Source organism: Cervus canadensis, chromosome 11, assembly GCF_019320065.1.
Source record: "Cervus canadensis isolate Bull #8, Minnesota chromosome 11, ASM1932006v1, whole genome shotgun sequence".
NCBI lineage: Eukaryota > Metazoa > Chordata > Mammalia > Artiodactyla > Cervidae > Cervus > Cervus canadensis.
This window is the reverse complement of record NC_057396.1, coordinates 29,684,697-29,706,977: the sequence shown is the minus strand read 5'-3', so window position 1 is coordinate 29,706,977 and position 22,281 is coordinate 29,684,697. Positions and strand designations below refer to the sequence as shown.

At 40.6% G+C, this 22,281-nt stretch overlaps 1 protein-coding gene across 15 annotated transcripts in view; it reads left to right on the top strand.

Annotated features, from left to right (window-relative positions):
• LOC122449730 overlaps positions 1-22,006 on the top strand; it is a 366,628-nt gene extending 344,622 nt beyond the window's left edge. For 5 of the 15 annotated variants that reach the window (XR_006272003.1, XR_006271999.1, XR_006272001.1 and 2 more), the window contains 3 exons: positions 5,889-9,630; positions 10,068-10,743; positions 19,362-22,006. Coding sequence is in view for 3 of the 15 variants with exons in the window: in XM_043481673.1 (XP_043337608.1) it covers positions 19,362-19,578; positions 21,000-21,096 (314 nt within the window). In the remaining 12 variants the exon portion in view is untranslated. The remainder of the gene's footprint in view (positions 1-5,888; positions 9,631-10,067; positions 10,744-19,361) is intronic. The other 10 variants (XM_043481673.1, XM_043481674.1, XR_006272005.1 and 7 more) reach the window with 9 other exon arrangements.
• The last annotated feature ends 275 nt before the right edge of the window (positions 22,007-22,281 follow it).

The window sequence follows — 22,281 nt, the reverse complement described above, 5'->3', positions numbered from 1 at the left end:
CTGGAGGGCGAAGCATCAGACCGCAGGAGACGAGCCTGGCTCCCTCCAACATGGTTCTCCGTGGCCCTCGTGTCATTGCTCACTGCAGCATGGAGAGCCTTCTTGAAAAGTGTCAACCGTGGCAACTATAAAATCTCGGAGGTAGCAGCTTCTACCCTTAAAATATTCCTCGGCTTCTCCCCAGAGCGCTCCCTAGCCTTCGCTCTCTGCTTTCATCTACGCAGGAATTCTGATACCGTGCTGCACCTCAGTCCTGAAAAACATGTATGAAAATGTTTCTGTTTTAATTTTTCTAATTCCGCACCCTCAGCACTTTTGAAACATATCTATTTTACAAATGCTCAAGTAGACACAATCGTGTCTTTTTGGAAGCTCTTCCCAACTGCCCTGCCCTTAGTTAATAATGGGGGAAACCAAGGTGTCCAGAGCATGATAATACTTTTGTTTGCTTGTTTTGTTTTTAATTATTTGTAATAGAAGGATGGTTGCTTTACAATATGGTGCTGGTTTCTGCCATACATCAGCGTGGGTCAGCCATAGGTATCCACGTGTCCTCTCCCTTTTGAACCTCCCTCCCACCTCCCACCCCATCTCACCCCTCTATGTTGTCACAGCGCCCTGGCTTGGGTTCCCTGAGTCATACAGAAAATTCGCACTGGCGAACAGTTTTACATATGGTGGTGCATATGCTTCCACGCTGCGCGCTCTGTTTGCCCCGCCATCTCCTTCGCCCCGCTGTGTCCACAAGTCTGTTCTATCTGCGTCTCCGTTGCTGCCCTGCAAATATGTTCATCGGTACCATCTCAGTGCATGGTAATTCTCAACGATACTTTCGATTTACAGCAGACTCAATCTGGATGAACTTGAGGCAGTTCATACATACTAGTTCATCTTTCCCCACAACAGTTGGGTCCAGAGATCTAGATTCTCTTCCTGGTGCACCAAAAATCCTTCTTGGGGAAATATACTTAGCCATGAACAGCCTTGGTTCCCAACTGTGAAACAGGAGTAATGATATGAGGACGTTTGCTTCCCTGCTTCCTTGTCCTACACATTTAAAAAGTAAACAGATTTAAAAGATCCAAGAAGTCTGAGATTGAAGGAGTTATGTCTAAACTTTATGACCCTTAATGGAAAAGTGAGAAAGAATATTAGGAACTTGACTGGAAACCCTGAAATTTGAATTGTAATTCATTCTCTTCTTTTTTTAATATTCATTTATTTGTTTGGCTGCTCAGGATCTTAGTTGTGGCATGTGGAATCTTTCAGTTATGGCATGTAAACTGTTAGTTGCAACATGTGGGATCTGGTTCCCTGACCAGGGATTGAACCCAGGCCCCCTGCATTGGGAGTGCACAGTCTTAGCCACTGGACCACCAGGGCAGTCCCTCAATCTCTTCTTGATAATGGGTCATTGCCCTGGATGGATACCTCTCTCTTTGTATGGAGAAAGTACTGAACAGTTCAGTATATCAATAGTATTGTTGCAGAGTGCTCGGAGATCCAGAGATGGAGAACCCAATAAAAGGGACCCAGTCTCGTAAAGAGCATGACTTTGGTCAGCAAAGATGCCTTTAGGGACCATAGCATCAATAGGTCTAAATGTAAGGTAAGTATAACCTCCAGGCTCTGTAGCAATTTCAAAAAATATGCACACTCTAGACTGAGTCCCTAGCCTGTACCATTGCACGCCATCTCTGGACTCTCAACCTAGTAGCCTTAATCTTCCCAGATCTCAGTGGGTAGAGATGCCTCATTGCTTGCCAGCCTAAACCTAATGACTGAATATCAGGGACCCAGACTGAAATAAAACTTGGCTCTTAGATGACACATAGCAGCCAAGAGTAATGACCTTTATAATATCAGGTTCAATTCTCTTAGTGCACAGGTAATAGGGATCTCGCCTTTTAGAAGGGCCTGGATCCTCATCCTCCTCCTCTCCCTTTCTTGCTCAGTTTACCTGCTATTATACAGGAATGAAAGATTCTTTCTTTTCCTTTCTTGTACCCAAAAGGCCAGTGAAACCTACTTCCTCAAATTGGTAGAATTACGCACTAAGGCAATGGACAGTAGATTATGTTTCAGACAACGTCACAGACCTTGAGGGTCGATCAGATAAACTCCAGCTCTTCTATGGAGTTAAGGCTAGAAACCAGGAAAAGTCCTCTGAAACTCACCCAATGAGGAAGCAACAAGGTTATTTTATAGATTCATATCAAACGATATTGGGCTTCCCAGGTGGCTCAGTGATAATGAATCCACCTACCAATGCAGAAGACGTGGGTTCAATCCCTGGGTAGGGAAGATCCCCTGGAGAAGGAAATGACAACCCACTCCAGTATTCTTGCCTGGAGAACCCCATGGACAGAGGAGCTTGGTAGGCTACAGTCCATGGGGTCACAAAGAGTTGGACACAACTGAGTGAGCACGTGCGCGCACACACACACACACACACACACATACACCAGACAGTATTATTAAATATATACACTGAAGCATTATCTTACCATTGATTTCCCCTAATATCCTAAAAGGTTAAAGGAAAGCAAAAAAAAAAAAAAACTTTCCAGTGGGCCACATATTTAGTGACATTACTCAGCCTGAGACACCTGGAGCTGATGTGGGTTTGAGGAATAAAATCCACCAGATCACTCCTTTTGAAACCACTTGAAGTATAGAATGCCTGTACCAGACACTGCTCCCTACTGGTTCAAATTTTCTTTGCTTTTGGATAAGAGCATTGCTAACCAAACAGCGCATAACTAAGCTTCCTCTTCCTCATCATCCTAGGAAAAACAGTAGGAGTGTTTTGGTCAATTGGTGAGCAACCCTTGCCAACAGAAGTTAAGACAATTCACATCTAAAGTACACAAGTGGACTATGTTATCCATCTGGTTCTCCCATGAGAGATGCCACCCACCCACAAGGGTACATCTTTAGAAACTGTGTTCCAGGTTAATATAATGGAAATTACCCCAGCTTAGTGAAGATAGTCACATATTTGTAACCTGATTCAGTGGTGTCTAAGCTCTGAATATGCATGGATGCCTGTCAGAGGACAGACTGAATGCTATCCTGTGCCCCTTGCCCTTTGTTCAGAGACAGCGATTCCTCAGATGAAGACCAGCAGAGAAGCTAGCCTCCCTGGGGTACCACTTACACATACTTAAATAGTCTTTCTTTAGGCAAAAAAAGGAATTGTCCATTCTTTTTGCCAGAAGACATACTATGAAACCCTGGAGCCTTTAGGTCAAAGAGTCATGAAGCATTTCTACCTTCTAAACCTCTCTTTCTGAAATGAGTGCATCTCAGCTGAGTTGCTGATCTCAGATCTGGACTCACCCACACCCTCTAAAGTGTAAGAGATCTCTCTCCCTGCGTGTAGCTCAGAATAATCCTTCACGACCACATCATCCTAGATGCTTTATCACTTGATGTTACCTCCTAATTCCCAGAGCAGTGAGATTTCAGATGAAATTTATCTGGCTTCCAACAGCACACCTTTGGAACTTTTAGAATAGATGAAATAGATCAATTTGCTCTTTTCCAGAAACACAAACATGGGTATAGAGGGAACCTCTGTCAGAATATCATCATGGATAAAAAGAGTACTATTCACCATTTATTAAATGCTACTTTTATGTGGCATTTTACTAAGCATTATTCCCAAGGCTATTTAGACATGAATCCAGATCTCTCCAAAAGTTATGATCAAAACTGAATTTACTGGGGGAGAATGGATACATGTGTACGTACGGCGGAGTCCTTTCACTATTCACCTGAAACTATCACAACATTGTTCATCAGCTATACCCCCAATACAAAATAGAAGGGTTTGACAAATTACATTTACGTGAGTGTAAAAGTTCATTCAAAAAGTGCTTGTTGAGTTCCTGCTATGTGCCGGGTGCTGTGTGCTGGGAATCCAACCATGGCCATGTCACAGCCCCATCTTCATTCACCTTTGTCTTTGGAGGTGAAGATAGCAGAGTATTAGGCAGAGCCATTGCCACAGCAGTGTCTTCTGTCCTCTGGCTGAGGAGATCACACTGCCCAGCACAGGGCCTGATATACAGTCAAGTAGTCAATATATGTTTATTAGATAAAATGAACTAAATGAAAAAAATGAGTAAGTAAGTGCCAATATAAAGTGTAGAGGACGCCATGCATAATACATAGAAACTAGAGTAATTTGAGATGATGACCTATAGAAAGTATCATTTACACTGAGCAAGGCAATAGGAGCATACTGATAAAAAGGGAACGATCATACTCATGGAGTTAGACCTGTGTTCAAATCCTAGCAGCAACACTCGTGAGCTGGACGGTTTTAACTATTCCAAACCTCATCTGTGAAACACTGATGATGGCTTTCAAGGCTGTGCTGAGGAGTAAATGAGATATTAGTTATCTATATCTGTCTGGCTCATCGAAGAGCTCCAGCAATAGCTTAAAGGAGTCACAGAGAGCATACGTGTAGCAGTAAACCAAAAAGCAGCTAAGTAGTAAGATGAACAGCACCAGTATTTTGAGCATCAGAGAGCAATGATAAGCTTAGTATCATGGTGGAAGCGAGGGAGAGGTGTCACCTCTCTTAGCCTCCAGCCCACACAGGGCGGAGGGAGCGGGTGACTTTCAGGGTTTTATCTCCCCCTCAGGGTCATCCCCGAAGGCTTTCGTGTTCAGCTTTCAGCTACAGGACCATGTAGCACCTTCCTGTCACTGTTCACAGGATGGTAAATACCCTTCCAGGTAATACGATGATCTTAGGATATTGTGACGCGCGGAGGCACTTTGTGCGTGTATGCAACACACGCACACAGACATAACAATACAATTTTAAATGATAAGTTCTTGTAACAATTAGCTTTCGTTGCTTTTGTCCTAAATATCCTGAATATATGAGAATCGCTTCCTCTGTTCTTTCTTCCACCCATGTACCTCAGACTTTTTCTTGCCGCATTCCTGTAGTTAGATGAGTTAACACACACATATACACACACCCTGTTCTCTACTGGCTTCATCTGTTTTCAGGTGAGCTATTAAAAAGTGCCCTGATATGCACTGGCTTACTTTCTATGTTAATGTGAGTGGGGAAAGACCAGGTTGAGGGAGATGCCAGCAGTGGACTTGCAGTTTGAGTTTTCAGTCTGAGACATGAGATAGGACTATATTGTGATATGGCCAAAAAAAAAAAAAGAAAAGAAAAAGAAGTCCAACTAGACAGTGAGAGAGGTCAAAGAAAGGAGATGGTGGTGGCCAGAGATGAAGAAAAGTTGTAAGACGTAAAAGGATTTGAGACCTAAAAATCTGAGCAGTGGAAAACCAGATGCGCTTAAAATGATGATGGGGGAGAGGGAAAGCAACTGTTTGGACCTGTGAAACCATGCCAGGAACTGAGAGCCAGGGGCAGTGGCAGAGGGGAAGGCCAGGTAAGACAAAGCGGAAATCTGGCTCCCTACAACACAGCATGGAGCAGGGATACAGAATTTGCTGCAGTGGGAGGTGGGGCCAGTCTGGCACAGTCTGTGGGTTTGAAAGGAGCTGGGCGGGTTGGAGAATGCCAGGCTGCCTTTGTAGTTGTGAGTTCAGAGAGGGGGTGACAAATGCTGGGTTTCAGGTCAGAAGCCTGGCTTAGGTGGCTTCTGGAGAAATTTCCCCTCTGCTCCCAAACTCTTACAGTGCACTCATCACACCGCTGGCCTCCAATCAGAGCATAAACACGTGTCCCGGAGGCTGTCCTCCAAGCAGAGATTTCAGCAGTGGTACCTGTTGGCCGACTCATGGGGCCCTTTCCCTTTCCTATTCCCTGGAGGCAGTAAACTGGGCTGAACACAATATCCTTGTATATTTCCTGTCATCCTCCCAACATGCTTCACCTCTCCCAGACTCCTAGGGTTAATCCCCAAGACAACCTTGCTTTGAAAGAAAAAATGTGGTGAGCCTACTTGAAGATTTGGATCCCAGAGGCCTCTTCTCTGCCCTGCCTCAGCCAGACACGGGGCAAAGAGACGGACCTTTACAGAGAAAGAAGCAGTAAGTTCTTGTTGTTGTTTGTTTTCAAGGTTTGATTGCTCTCCAGATTTAGGGTCCCTGAAAGCAACGGGCTTTTCTTTTCTTCTATTTCTCTCCTCTCTCTCTCTTTTTCTTTCTTTCTCTGCAGAAATTAATAATATCCCCTTCCCATCCTGCGGGTGATTCATAAAAGCAATTGCATTAGAAAGTGCTTCTTCGTTGCTGCTCGTAGCCTGGGTTAAAGATATCTGAAGTTGGTCTGTGTGTGCCTGTTCGCAATACTGTAATATTTGGAAATGTATCTGCATTTGTGAAAATGATTTGTACTGATGATTCTTCCCTAGAAGAAACACTACATAGCTGGCTGATTGATTGTAATGATGATGAATTTGTCCCAGGACTGGCATGGATGTCTTCTTTGGGGATTTTTGTGCCTATTTGCTGCTCATCAAAGGGAAGCACAGACCGAGTTTGGAATGAGGGTGTGGTCCGCCTGATTCAGCTTCCTTCCCGGCCCATCTCTGCCTCCTGCCTCCTGCTCTTCCCCTCCCACCCTGGCTCCTCCGATCCTTGCTGAGACTGTCAGTGAAACAGCATCCACCTTTCTTTTCCCTTACTGCCTGTGTTGTGCTCCATCAGGTCAGAGACCACTCCCTGTGATCAAACTCATCACGTTTGTGATCTCGGCATATTTTCAATCCAATTGAAATCAACTCCCTTAGCTTCTTCCATCCTGGGATTATTCATCAACGTAGTAAGAGCAATAATAATACTATATTTAGAAGTTTCTTAGCACATTGCATCTCTGAGAGTCTTATAGATGTTACTAATTAATCTTCACAACACCCCATCCAGGAGCGGTAAATATTATTAACCATAATAGAATATACACATGTGCGTGCACACACATACACATATATATGCTAAGGACAGCAAAATAGTTCACTTATTTATCATGGTTCACTTGATACAATAACTGATATTTTTGAGACACCCATCATAGATACAATAATTAGAGATGTGCTTTTGTTAACAAAACCACTACCCACTTCTAGCGTACCCTTGGGTACTAAATAATTACCCACTTTGTGTGGTTATCTAGCTCACTAATTACCCACAGAAATTGGGGTCAGGTGTTAACTGCTTGAAATAAGTATCCTCTAAAGACATCGCTGAGTTGTATAGAGAAGATGATGTGTTCATAGCAAAACTTTTGTAAGTTACATGTTTGTGTATCTTTGTAAACAGAGTGAATACAGACGGGGATAGATAAGCTCAGTGTGTGAAAATCATGCTGAACCATTGCTGCAAATATATAGAGGTTTTGGAGAAGCTCAGGAAATGTCATTCTCTGTCTACCTTTCCTTCGTGAAGATGATCACAATCATGATTCCCATAATCGGGACTTCATATATGAGGACACTAAGACAATTGATGATTCTCCTTAGGAATGATTCATTTTGGTGTTACAGGGAGGCACCCAGTGAGTCAAAGATTTTTTTTTGACAGCTCCACCCTTTATGATTATTCTAGCATGTTTCTTTTTCTGCATCAGTGTAGTGCAAACATCCTATTAGCCAAATCTGAAAAAGATTCTAATCCAGTCTCCAATCCCTGCCAGCCATCTCTTTCTCCTTCCCAGTAATGACAAAAAGAAAAAAAAAAGGAAACCCAACACTATGATTGTAGGTCTTTCCCTTTCTGCCTTGATTTGTTCTGCTTTCCTCTCTCCTCCTCTCCCTTCTTCCTCTCTCTGCATCTTCTTCTTGTTTGTGCTTTTTCTTCTTTTCCTTGGCATCCATCTGTGTTTCTGCAGGTCTCACAGTCAGAGACAAAGCACAATATCTTGAATTGAGCACAAAGAAACTACCTTTTAAAAACATCAACTTGGAAGAAACCTGCATCATCAGCTACCTCCCTCCCTTCCTTGGTCTTTACAGAGCCCGGCATTATATTCAACACAGCACTGCCTGTTGTCTGCATGATTCTAGCCACAAAAATTGGGTGAAGGTGGCAACATACCCACTGTGTGTTCAGATAGGTAGAGACCCCAATTTTCAAGGGACACCGGCTTTATAGGATCCTCGAGTAGCCGAGCTTTTAAGACGTGCGCCCGCAAAAATGATAGGATTTTCATCAATTCAGGATGTCTTTCATTTTCTTCTTGTGCCACTTTTTTCTGTCATCTGAATGATTACTTCTCACGATCAAGGGACTGTCAGCTGATCAATGAAGTGTGTATGGATCTGATGGACATTTGAGGAGAAATGCTTCAGGAGTAAGAAAAGATGTCTGTAGTGGAAGCGGAGGGTCAGGATGAGCTACAGTCACTGATACGTTCCCTTGGATTTGGAAATGAACTTAAGCGGTAAATTAGTACACATGACAAACAGAGTCAATGTGTAAAGCACAGCCATTGAAAAGAAAGAGATTTTTAGCATTGTAGTCATCACATGCCTTAATGGAGTGTATACTTTAAATACAGATTTGAATCACTGCTCTTTTATCCCTCTAAATGTCAATTTCAAAGAAGTCCTTGGGCATTGTTGACTTCTTGTCCGTAAAGAAAACCCAGCAAGATTCACCAAGTACATCACCTGCAGTCACAAGCATACGTGTCTTAAATGCCCATGGGATGTTGAACAATTAGGCAGAGAACTGCACTGTGGTCTCTTCTCTTCGCTGCTCCCCTCCACCCCCCATTTTTTTTTTTTTCTTTTGGAAAATGTGATACCTGATCTCTGGATCTAGCAGGGATGAGGGTTTTTTTCTTTTTTGGTTTCGTTTTTTTGTATTTGTATAATACAATGTCTGGCCTTCCCCCTGACCTGCTAGTGTATTTTTGGTCTCATTAGTAGTCATAGAGAAGCCCTAGTGCATCCGGTGCTGAGAGTCAGGTCTGAGACACAGGACAACAGAGAGAGGGAGCGGGTGAGAGGATATTAGAAGAGAGGCTTGTCTCCAAGATATGGAAGGAAGTGAGAAATGACAGGACTACAAGCTTTGTATGGAGGAGCCTGGCAGGGCGGGGGGGAGCGGCGAGGAGCGCAAAGTGGGTTCTCAGAAGCCCTAGAAGAGCTAAAGGTGATTAGAGGGGGATATTGATTCCTTATTCTGCCAGCGATTTAAGCAGGCATGCGAGGAATCCGCACCATGGTTGCAAAAGGAGACCCATTGCCTCCTGTAACCAGACACTCGGGCTTTCCAGGAGCCCAGCGAGAGCTGAGAAGAAAGGGGGCAGTGTGGTCTAGGAAAATTCAACTTGTCGCTGATTTGTGCCTGATGCTTGCTGTCCGTCAGCAGCCTCCCTTACAATCTTTTTTTCCTCTCTCCCTTTTTTTTTTTTTCTTGCCTTCTCCTTCTTCACTGAAGCCTAGGGGAGCCAGTAAAGATTAAATGTGCTTTCTCAAAGGCAGCCACTTCATGCTGCTATGTCGAAAGGGCCATTATTATTATTATTATTTTAATAGTAAAAGAAGAAGGGAGAGAGGTTGAGAGAGAGAGAGAGAAGCTAGGTAGGATGATGACGGACTAGCTTTTCCGAGAGGAAAAGGGAAGGGAGAGAAAAAGCAGAGACCCTGAACGGAGGATTGTGCCTGAGGAGAACCTACAGAGGTGAGAAAAAAAAAGTTGTCTTGAAGATTGGGGTGGGGGGGGGGGGATGCTGAATAACCCTATACAGCAGGAAAAGAGACGTAATTTAGCTGTCTTGCTGGTATGATTCTATTTTGGAAGGGGTGGGGGGAGGGACAGGGGTGGGGGGATCCTGGAGCTTTAACGGTTTTTAGTTGCATATGGAAATACATACAAAATACTTAGCATTTTTCCTAAGTGCCCGAGGCCCCCTCCAGTTCCTTCCTATCAGGGGCTGCTTTGTCATTCTCTTTGACTAGCCAGCCATCTACCTGGCTCAGGCTGGAATAAAAGAAGAAAAAGAAAGAAGGACAGGAGAGAAACAAGAAAGAAAAAAGGGGGGGAGAAAAAATGTTAAAAGAGCCATCTTCCCACCCACTTCCCCTCCCTTTCGTTTCATTTTTTTTTTTTTTTTGGAGGCGGCACTGGGAGCCGTCCCCACACAGGAAAGCCCAGTTTCCAGGCAGATGGGGGAAGCGCCGATCTAGCAGGTACAGAACCAGTAGCTGTCTGCGAAGATGGAGGGGAATTATGCTTCGGATTCCTCCGAAATATTGGCAAAAGGCTTCAAAGGATCCGCAGCGGGAGCGGGGCGGGGGAGATGCGCCTCCCAGGCTGGCGCCCACCCCTTCCCACTCCCCTCGACCGAGTGACAGCCTGGTGCTGGCTCGGGGTGGTTTGGCCTTGGCTTCAGCCAAGCAGCTGATGCACAGGAGGCCTGTTCGCGGGACTGGCAAAGTGCACGCTAAAGAAAGAAGGAGGAAATTTTGAAAAGCAACCCTGGGGAGGGTTCATTCTTATGAAAACATTAAAAAAAAATTTTTTTTTAAACTGAATATACTCAAAATTTGATCAGTCCCAGTCCTTCTCTCCACTCCCACCGAATTGCCCCCCACCTCCCCTCGTCAAAGCATAAACTACAGAGTTACAGTCTCTAGATTTGGTGTATCGCTTCCTGCCCCCGCCTCCCCCTCCCCGCCCAGTTCTCGGTCCTCTACTGAAACACCTCGCCCAGGCGAGCGCCCTGCAGCTCACATTTCCCCCCCTTGCTCGGATGGTGCTACGGGAGCTGCAGCCTGACTCCACTTCCAATGGGTGAGTTTAAAACGCTATTCGTATTTATACTTTCCAAGCCTCCAAATCCTCCTCCTCGGTCTTCTCCTTCTGAAAAACCCAATTTGGATGGTTTTGCATGCGGCATGCTCGCCCGGGGGAAAGAGATGCCTCCGATTTTCTTTACCGTCCTTGGTGCTAGTTGTAAATTAAAGCTTTGAAGAGACGTTTAATCCTGACTGTAGACCGTGGTTTGCAAAACGTGGGCATTTCTGAGTTTATTCATACTATTTTCCATTTTACTAAACTCTTTTGCCCAAAGCTCCAAAGAGTTTTCTCTGATAGACTGACGATTGTATGTTCAGGTATGTATATGCGCCCACAGACCCTGCGTCTGTGTGCATGTATCTACTCTTAAGTGGAATCCAGATTTTGTGGACGAGGGCAATTGAAGAGAGTGAGGGAATATCCTACCACCTGTTTGTTGTCCTTTAGTCAACAACTCGAACACAAACTGCTTGTCATTCCTGTTTTGCTTTGTTTTGTCTCAAGAAAGAACAATTTAGCGCGCGCCTCTCAATCCCTGAGACCCTAACTTGTGATGTTTACCGTTTAAATCCACGGGTTAGGCTCTTGGGAGCTGCGAGTCGCGCCTTTGCATCCTGGAAATTTGGTGGAACTTTTTTTCTTTGAAGCAAAAACAAAAGAAAAGTTTGTCCGAAGTGCCTGAGTGCACCTCTGAGGTTTTCATTGTTAGGTGGGATCAGGTGATCAGAAAAGTGGCAGCTCCTGGATTTCTGTTAAAGTAGGTACATATTCCGTGATAATAGCGTGCTGGCTGCGATGTGTATGCATGTATATTGTTAATGCCTGAGGCTTGTGGAACTCACATCTCCTGGTCTATTCCTTGAGAGCAACACGCAGTACTATCCGAGCGTAACAAGAACAGCTCAGTACCTGATGCTTGACCTCAGAACATAGCAGCTGAAGTCCCAGCATGCCCCATGCCTCCAACTTTTCAACTCAACAGTTAATCTTAAAATTGTGCCCAATTAAAATGGGCATGTGGCTAGAGTATATATTCAGTGCCCACACGTGCATCATGTATGGCTGGGCAGTGAACACACAGACACGGGTAGGGGTGAACCAATCGTGTGAGCTAAAATAGCAATAAGCTAAAAATTCTGCTCTTACTAGACTTGCTAGAAGGATGGAATTTATGGTGTTAACCAAGATTAAATTTGTATTACTTTGTAAGATTTTAAAAAATAAAACAGATATAGCCTCCTTGCTTGGCATTTATTTTAAGAGGTTATGTAGAATGAGCTTAAAAGTAATAGAGGTTGCAAATGTATTTTCTAAACATATAAAAGAAAAAATAATAGGAGATATATATATTTTTAAACATATAAAAGGAAACAGTGCAAACAGAATTATTGTATCCTATAGGAGTTGTCAATGCCTATTCTTTATTTAAAAATTGGAAAAAAAAAATGATCAGGATTTCAAAAAATTGATCCAACAAAGTTATTTATAACACCAAGCTATACAGTTGAAATAATCTCTCAAGGTAATTGTTAGCATTACCCAGTTTGCAGTTTTTAACTTTTCATACCATAGTAATCTCAGTGATTTAGATCTGTCTCATGGTTAGAGAAACAGTAACTTACCTTTCCTTTGTTATGAAAAATTCCAATATACAATTTCATTTAAACCATTTTAATATTTTTGGGGCAACATTTGTCTTCTATTTTTGGAAAATACCTAAATCAACCCTGACTTCAAATGCTTTCTTCTTTTCTTTTGAAGACTTTATATCAGATATAACCTCAATTTATACATGTCGTCAAAGGTTAAGGAAACTGTTCTTTTTCTGCTTTTCTTTTTTTAAGGGTTTATTGCCATTTTAATAACTGACTGCAAATCAGTCAAGAAACCATTTTGTATCAGAAAACTGAATCGAGAAAATGAATTGTACAACAATAGCATTGTGCCTTTTGTTGAAACCTTCTAGTAGTTGTAATATTTAAATATTACTTTCCAGCCTTTGATGGCCTGAATATATTTTGAAGAAAAGAGCTATTTGATTTTCAAGTTATCTTTTGGGTTTTATACAATAGATTAATGCTTTTCCCCCATCTTATCTGATGCGTATGCATAGGCATTTGGAAATTATGGAAGGGCATCTGTTTAACTTACGGATATATATTACCACTTGATTCATACCAAGTATTTGCCAAATAATTGGTACTTTTGGAAGTCAAAATATATCTACATCTTATTCTATGAAAATGTATGCGGGGATCAATAAAAGCACACTAGATATGATTCTTCTATGATTTTTAAATGTAATAGCTTAGTAATTTAATACAAGTGATACAATTTCTATTCCAAGACACTCTTTCGGTTTTTTACATGTTTTCAAGTGGGTTGCTCATGTCCTGAGGTTGCTATCATACGATTGATCACACAGGCAATCAGGAGTGCATAACGACACACGAGATTTTATATTTCAGCAGGGAACTGCTTCAGTGTAAGGGCAGGTTTCTCAACACCCCTTCTTCCTCACCGAGCCCATCAGTGAAGTTCAGTGAAATGAATAACATAATTGGTGGTTGGTTCAATCACTACCAGTCTAGACTAGCCCAGACGCATCAATTAGAGGGGGCTGTCTTTTAAAGGAAGAGTGCCACCGAAACAAGCAGGGCATTATTGATACTGATCTTTAAAAGTGCAAATCCAGCTTGGCAGATAAAAAAAAAAATAAGGCGGAGAAATGGGGGGGGGGGGGTGCTGCGTTGTGGGAAGAAAAGAGAAAGAAGTGAACTGGAGCTTTCGGGACACAGAAGGACAGGAAGCTTGAGAGAAAAGCAGGGAATAATGAGTGAAATGCAATGCAGCACTTCCTTGCAACACACAGTTACAATTCAGTTCACAGGGCACACTGGTTCACCATATTTTTAACTAGATTCCCCCCTCCTTTTTTTTTTTTATTCCTTTTTTGCCCCTCTTTCCAAAGTGCCAGCTTAAAACCAATGCAGTTGGAAATTTAACAGCCCTAGGAAGCTCTAGTGAGAATAAAGCCAAGTAAGACGAACCAGCCAAAACTCCTTTTGCAGCACTTTTCCCCAAAAGAAAAACATGGAAGATGTTTATTTTTCGAGTCTCTTATTCAACCTTTTTTAAAAAGAAAAAAATCAAGTGTTCAAGTGAACAGGACTCATTTAAATCCAGCACCTGGGAACTAATTTTATGGGCAAGACACCTTTAGGTAAACAACTCATAGTTTTCTGTTGAATATAGTAAAATTGTGAAGAATGTAACAAAAGGCTCTGCTAATTTGGTTGGTTTTTTTCTTTCTTCTTTCTTTTTTTTTTGGATGGATAAAAGACAGATGATTTAGAAAGCATTAGGAACACATCAAGCCCCAGGGAAAGAAAATGTTTGATTGGTATTAATTAAAACACTGCTAATATATTCTAATAAAATCAAATTTAGCATTCTAAACTAATCCGCTTGGTATGTCAAAGGGAAAGAAAAGTATTGTCTTATTTGCATCTCTGCGATCCAAATGCATTTGCTCATTCAGCAGAATTAATTTTTATCACCAGCCTGTTTAATCTCCTCACAGATTTAGCCAAACTTATTCTTTCAAACTAAAAAGGATCAGAGTAGGGAATCCATAAAGGTATTGGGAAGACTAGTGACTGTATTTAGTACTGGCTTTATATTACGATGTGTTTCTTCGTCTTCATCCGCTTTAATGGGGTTTGGAGGAAAACGGTGGGTCTGTAGCAAGAATGATGAATGGTTAATTTTTCCTTTCTCTCCTACCTACTGGGTTATTTAGGAATTCCAGTTGCCAAATTATATGAGTAGCATTTATTTACAGGAATGATGTTGTTCTATTGATTAGTATCTCATGTATTTCTAACTTCAGTATCTTATTTATTACAAATTCTTAATGGAAAAAAAAAAGACTCTTAAACCAGAGACCAATTGCCTTTTCTCAAGAAAGTGCAGAGGTGAATGTAGAATTTTCTTCACTAAGAACTGAGTTCTTTGTTTCCTTTTTTAAGTCAAAATTTCCATAGAAAAATTCATACTATCATAAAACGGAGAGTTTTACGCTCTTTATTGTTAAACTCTCACAATGGGTAAAATTGTCCCAAAATGACATCATACCCAAAATGTTTCTCCTCTCATTAGTCTCCCATGACTGTGATATCATATGTAAATATGTGCCTCACACACAAAATGAATGGGCCATAAATATCGAGTACCACATTTGTATATTTCAAAAACAAGGAATCCTGCACACTCTCCAGGAGATATAAAACCACTGACTCAACCACTGACGGTACTGCCTCTTGATCCATTGCCTTTTTCAGTTCTTGGACGCAAAAGAGCAGTCGCAGTTCGGTTTCACATGTATTGTTCTATAATCCAGGCAATAAATGCTAATTAGTAATGCTCAAGGATCCAACCATTCAGAGTAATTATCATAATTTACTTCTTCCTTGTTAAAGACATTCCTTGCTGATTAAAAAAAAATTAAATCATGATTTTACCACTGCACTGCAGTGGAAATACACTGGAGAGGTGTTCAAGGTATAGGAATATCACTCTGGCTGCATTTGAAGTCACCGACATGTGCCTCTTAGGTTATTCCAAATGGAATTGCAACTAGATTTTGAAAAAGAAATTCATGTAAATGCACAAAGTTTTGCATGTGCACCAGGAATGTATGATTGTATTTTACAAACCCCAAGGCTCCTCCTTCCCCGCCCACCCCCTTTTCTAAAACCACTTACTGAGCAGAACAAAGGAAGCTGCTAACTATAGAGGCATCATTAAGTATGAACAGCAACAGCGTGATAAAGTATGTGATATGACAACATATTTCATTGCACAAAAGTGCAGATAATTAAATAATTCAATAGTAACCCTGGCTAATTAGGAGAAAGATCTTTAAGGAGGAATCAAGAAAATGGATCCAATCAACTTGAATAATATGCTCCATTCTCCAAGATCACAAATACATATTTGGTTATTTGCTGATTGATTGATTGATACAGAAAGATGAGGACAAAAGCCTATTCTTCAAAATGGAACTTTGATCTGATGTCCTCTTTAGAACAAATTAGCCATATGTTTTAACAGAGCAGAATTGAATCCAGGGCTCTGTTTTCAGTCCAAGGTATAATCTGCCATTCACTTGCACACTTATTTTAACAATTGATCTAAAAGCTTTTCATATCATTGCCTCCGAATATGTATGTAGCCTTCACCACATTTTCTAATGAGGCTCTTGTTTAAGTTTGTTTCTTATTTCTTGAAGTGAATAAGGATCCTCTAAGGAACAGAATAAATAACCTTGCGAACATTATCTTTGGACCCTACCCCCCTGCTTTTTCCATTAAGGTAACATTCCCAATGTTCATTGTTTGTTGGTCCTTTAAGGAAGAGCTTTAGCTTTTACATGAGGGTTGAAAGCACATTAGAGAAATAATTCCCTTTGGATACTATACAGAAGGAGCCACCTGCAAAATGTTGATGCTGTTATTGAAATCTCAAGTGGAATCAGCTTTCAAAAAATTAGATATTAGATACATCCGATATAATTTGCAATGTGTAATTATACTAATGTGCATATAGTTGTGTGTTGCTTTACATGTTGCCTACTTGAGATTTTTTTTCCCCTTGGGCATTTCTCCTTATTTGAAATGATTCCTGAGTAGAATGTTTTTAAAGTCAGTGTTTATTTTAAAGTCAGTTTTTATTTTTTAAATTCCTTGTTAATTAATAAAGGAAGCAAAGAACTCCATGTTCTCACGTAAGAATGAATGTGTCTGACCTAGATGTTGGAAATTAACAGTCACTAAAAGGGTGATTGTTGTGCATACTTACATTATTTATAAAATATTTGCTGCTCTTTACTGATTTAGTCTTCATCTTGACTTTGGACAACTTGAAGTAATGGAGAATATTGGAATAGTAAATCTTATTCATAGGAAATCCATTTCCTTTATTAGAATAATGAGATAAAATGCCAGGGAAATGGCCTTAGGCAGAGATAGTAATTTTAATTTAATCAAAGTAATCAAAACCATAACAAAAACAACTTCTTTTCTGTTTTTCCTCCACTTTGGGTGGCACATGATGAATAATTGAAACTCTGGCTCTCGTCATTTACGCACTAACATCGCCTTCCTTTATGGTATCTCGATACAGTGTCTCCTGAACTGGAGATCCCCCCACACCAAGGTGCTGACCCTTGAAGATCTAGTTGTGAAGGGGAAACCCAGGCAGAGCAACAGCGAGTTGACCGGTCAGCCTGGCACTTGGCACTTGCTATGTGCTCAGTAGGTGTAGATGCTTCTGATGCAAATTTGGAGAACTGTCACCATCAGATCACAGAGGGACCCCGAGGAAGGCAGTGCAAGGGTCCCAATATATGCTTATATGTTCAGGAGACAAAAAGGGTTCCCAGGGAGGCTCATGTTGAGATGATACAAGATATTACTCATTCCAATTAAGTAGTCACAGGTCCCAGAGAAAGCTGATTTGTTAAACCTTTGACTCATAATAGTCACCTAGAATATGGTGCTTTGCATATTTATACTATTTATTCCTCAAAATTCATTTTGATGATGGGGTTCACATTGTAGAAGAGACATTATGCATGGGCTACATCTGTACAACACCAAAGCAATACATTGATTTAGTTTTCATCTGATCATGTACACAAGGGCTTTGCATTGTTAGCTACCTAAAAGTGTTTCTCAAAAATTGTGTGAAACATCCTTCCTTGCTACAGTAGCATTTTTGTTGATTCACAAATGTATTGTACACATGTATCAAAACCTTAGCACCCCACCCTCCCATTGTGTGTTCACAAAATAATCAGTTCTAAAATCTATGTTTATTTAGTCACTCATCCAGGATCATTGATTGCATGTTTCATCAGAACAGAAAAATACCTATTAATAATATTTTAATACTAGGTTGTTTTACAGTTTTTCAGAAATATATGTATACTATACCTGTTAGTTATTAGGTATAGTATTTTCTGGGTATAATAAACCTAGAAAAAGAACCAACATTTTCAGTGTATCCAAAGGGTTTAGTGCTGAAAGAGAAATGTTTCAGAGTAAATCCTTTTTGGTGTACCTAATTCATTATGCATCTTCATTGTGCTAACATAATGAAGAGATTGACAATAAAGGCTTTAGTTAATTTAAAATCCACCTGCAAAGTATATTTCATTCATAAAAACTTTTGTATAATAAAAGAAACATTAACACAGCTCTTCCCAAAAATCCGTATCTGTAAAATGAGTGGGTTGGATTAGTTGGTCTCTAAAATCTTTTCCAGCACAGAATTTTGGTAAACGATTCTTACAGAGGTATAAGAACAACTTCAGGACATTTGTACCAACAGCTGCCCTTTAAAGTTATATTTGATCCCACCTCCAGGTGCTGTATTTACTAACATATTTTGCCTTGATGCTAAAACAGTAAAGACTGAAGTTCATTTTCAGGAAGGGCAGGGATGGAAAAGAGGAACAGCCGAAGAACGAAAAAAGCTACCCAGTGGGAGAAGGAAATTCTTGATCTGAGACCTAAGCCCATTTCCTTCAACATTAACTAGAAGAAGCCCAGACAAGCACCTGCCTTTCTATTTTAAGACCAGAAGGACTATTCTCTAGTCCTTCTGCCTTCATTAATTGCTTGTAGTATCCTTTGGTGTTTTGTTTTTTTTTTTCCCATTGGGTTGACATCTTTGAGTTTCATATTTCACTTTCCACTTGATGCATTTGAATCATGTTAATATCCTCTTCAAAAGCCTACAATAGTTATATTAACCTGCCACCCTTCCCCAATTAAACCTTAACACATTCAAAGCCTCCTGAAAATTGCCCCACCCACTTTTTCAAACCACTCGGAATGTATAACCTCTTCTCGGATTACGCGAGCCTGCTCTTATCAGGTCAATGAATATTCTCTCACCCAAGCATTTTTCTCTGCACACTCTGCCTCTCACCTCTTGTACCTTTCAGAAGTCTTTCTTTTCTTTCTCATTCTCTCTTCCTCCCTTCTCCTTCATTCTTTCTCTGCCTTTCCCTTCCTCCCTCCCTGTCTACCTTTTGTGGTTCTTTTCATTCTCTTTCACTGGGTACCATGTGTCTTGTTCTGAGCTAGGCGCTAGAAATACAAAGACACAAGGAATTAACGTTGACTCCTAACCATTCTCTGTTCACTCCTGCATTGCCAAGCACTGCTGTACCCACACTTATTTTACTTTGCATTTAGTCTTTAGATTTAGTTGAATGTGTCCTTAATGTCCTGTGTTCTTTTGTTGTTTTCCTCCGTGTCCTATTTCAGTAAGTTGCCTGTTGGATAAAACCTGAAGCTTTTCTTACAGAGCGCTTTCTCCCTGGGCGAGGAGCGTGGCGCTCTCAACACACTCCCGAACAATGCTGTTGCTTGACTGATTCCCAAACAAGGTGAACAGTGAGAAAGCTCCATTTTTCTCGTGATGCAGCATTTCACTCATAGTTGGAAATAGCCTGGCCCCCAAAGTATCGTAGCATTCCTTTATTTGTATCAAAGAGTCAAATGTGATAACCTTCTGTGACGTGTTCTGTTATTTTTTAGTCGTCTCCATGTTCCTTTCAGCTGGTCCTATAGTTCCCCTTCCTCAGGAATGTCTTCCCAGTGAAAGAACACAGACTGCAGAAACCCTGTCCCGATGGATGCTAAAGACAACCGCGAAGTGGAAACAAAGAACAACGCCATCACCTGAAGACTTCTCTCCTGCCAAGCGACACACCCACACGCTGCAGTTTCAGCCAGTAGCGTCTCAGAACAAGAGGCAAGCTTTTCAAGAGACAGAAACCCTTAAGAAAGCTATCTAGATTTGGAATGAGCGAGGATTTTCCCTTCCTCATGTGTACTCCTCTGTTTGTATTTAAATTCTGTGTGACATTCATTTTTTAAAAACTTTTCTTTTTCTAGTATGACTATGCTTATTAATACTCTAATTTTTAAAATAGAAAATTGTTCATGCCAGAGGTCGATTGCATGTTAGCCACACACAGAGTTTGGCCTTAAAAGACTGACTTAAAGAATATTGAGTTCTTTCGCAATCACGGAGTTGTAGGAGGCAATACAGAGGATAAAATGATGGTGGGAACTCAGAATGTGTCATCGAAATACAGTATCTGGCAAGCTTGGTTCTGTGAGACATAGTCTTTGCCTCTAAGGAGTTTAAACCTAGTTAAACAGAGGCACATAAACTTTTGAAAAGAGAAGTAACAGATCAAGTCAATTTATAAGAGCAAAATGAAAGATATAAACAAGGAGCTCAGAGGAAGTCCCCTTAGGTGGGGCAAACTGGTCTGTCTAGGGAAGAAAGTTCCCAAAGGAAGAAAATACAAGGTGAATTTTAAAGGATGTTAAAGATATAGATAAATGTGAAGGAAAAAGAAAATAGAATCCTTTCTATGGATGCAATATTGTGAGCAAAGTCAGAGAGGAAGGCATCTACCTGATGATTTCAGGAAATTATGAATACACAGATCCAGTTGACTAAATTCCAGACTTCCATTGCCAATCTATATGTACATATATGGTGAAGACTTTGCACACATACTTCCCCTTGCCCACCTCAGGTGTAGACCAGAATTATAATCATATTCCTTCCATTAAAATAAGTGAGTGTGATTGATGATAGTATGTTGATTTGTGATTTTTCTGTTAGCCTAATAACAGTGTATATTTATTGAGTTCTCCCTACATGTTAAGCATTTTATATAGTAACTCTTTTAAGCTTTACAACAACCCTGCAAAATAGGTATTATTTTGTATTTCCATTTTACATAAAGAAAGTTGAGGTTTAATTAACTTGGCAAACAGCCACATACAGGGTTCACAATCAGGACTGTGATTTCAGAGCTCACGATCTAAGGCACTAAGTCACAGTATTGCAACCAAGTTTGTAATTTTGCCACTTCTATATTCCTTGATATTTTTCTATGGTAGACACATAGCTATTTTCTTTAATCATCTTCTCAAAATTTTCAGTTTTCTGGTTGAACTAGCATGGTGGAATGTATTTTCATGACAGAAATGGAAGATACTGGGGAACAGAGTTTATCAGCATTTTAAGCTTTTTTTGGACCAGACTCTGAGGAGACTGTTAGCTTTGGTCAGCATGAAATCTCAACTTCTTGAGAACAAAATAGGGGGTGGAGAGAGCTTAAAGGTCATCTATTGCAATGTTCTTTCCTACAGATGTGATAAACCTGTAAAGATAGAGCTACTTACAGAAGATCGCACATTTGAGTATAACAGAACTGGATCCAGAAATCATGCCCTCAGAGGCTCTTGAACTATACCACCCTGCCTAAATGAGGCATGAGCTTGAATTTCACCAATGGAAACATTCTGTCTGGGTGATCAAGGAGCACCATACCAAGTAGATTGCTTCACTTTTGGCTACCTCTTTGGCTTTTCACTTCCATGTGAAAGATAGTTATGAACTGACATATTTAGTTTCAAAAGCTGTCAATGGTCCAGCCACAAAGAACACACAGTAGCCCAAGTTATGTGTACAATGTCTTCAATGATATTCTTAAGTTACTTGGCGTTCTTCCTTCACCTAAACCAGTCAGATCTTCTAATGAGCATTTTCTTAACCAGTTTTATGCACAGTATATATTCATAAGAGTTTCTGCAGAATGTTTAAATGTGTCTGTTTTGATAGTCTTTATGGTTTTTTAAAATATCAGTGGTTATTTGCTATTTTAATTGTCGGTTATCCATATAACTAACCCAAGAATACTTCAGCCATAAAAAACTAGAATTAAGGAAATCTTAGTCTTCTATACTAGCCCCTTTGCCTTTAGTTGGCACTTAGTAATAATTAATAAAATGGTCTACTGGAGAATACAGAGGTTCAAAACACAATTTTGTCTTGAAGGAGTCAGTTGAACTGTGTCTACTTGAGAGCAAGCATCTAGACTTTTGGAAGGACCTGAATGTTTGACTGTTGTAAATTTCCATTTAGCTATCCGGCTTTGTCACACTTAGACCTCCTGGTGGCTCAGGCCGTCCTATTTTCAAAATGATGATCATTGGCCATATCTCACACAGTGATCATTAAGTGAGTTCATAAATAAACAGGTTGTTTTCTTTTTTAAGCATAGCCAAGCACAAAATGTGACTCTGTTGACATTTTATGAGACTTTGTCATATGTCCCCTGAACCCCCAATAAAACCAATGTTGCATCAACTGTGAACTTGTGTTGATTTCTTGGAAGAGTATGCTCACAATTTGGGTGTTTTTGCTAGTGTATATCAAAGCTAGTTTCAGGATCTATGAGGAGCAAATAATCTGATATGATGGGAAATTTTCAATTTAGAAGCAATTTCTCAGTGATCCCACATTGCTTTTAATAAACAGCACAGTCATCTACTTATAAGTCAGAAACCAAAGTGTGATCCTTGTCTTTTCTCTTCCCACCTGTCATGGCCAATCAGGTGAATCTCTGGTTTTTCTGTCTTTCCATTTTTA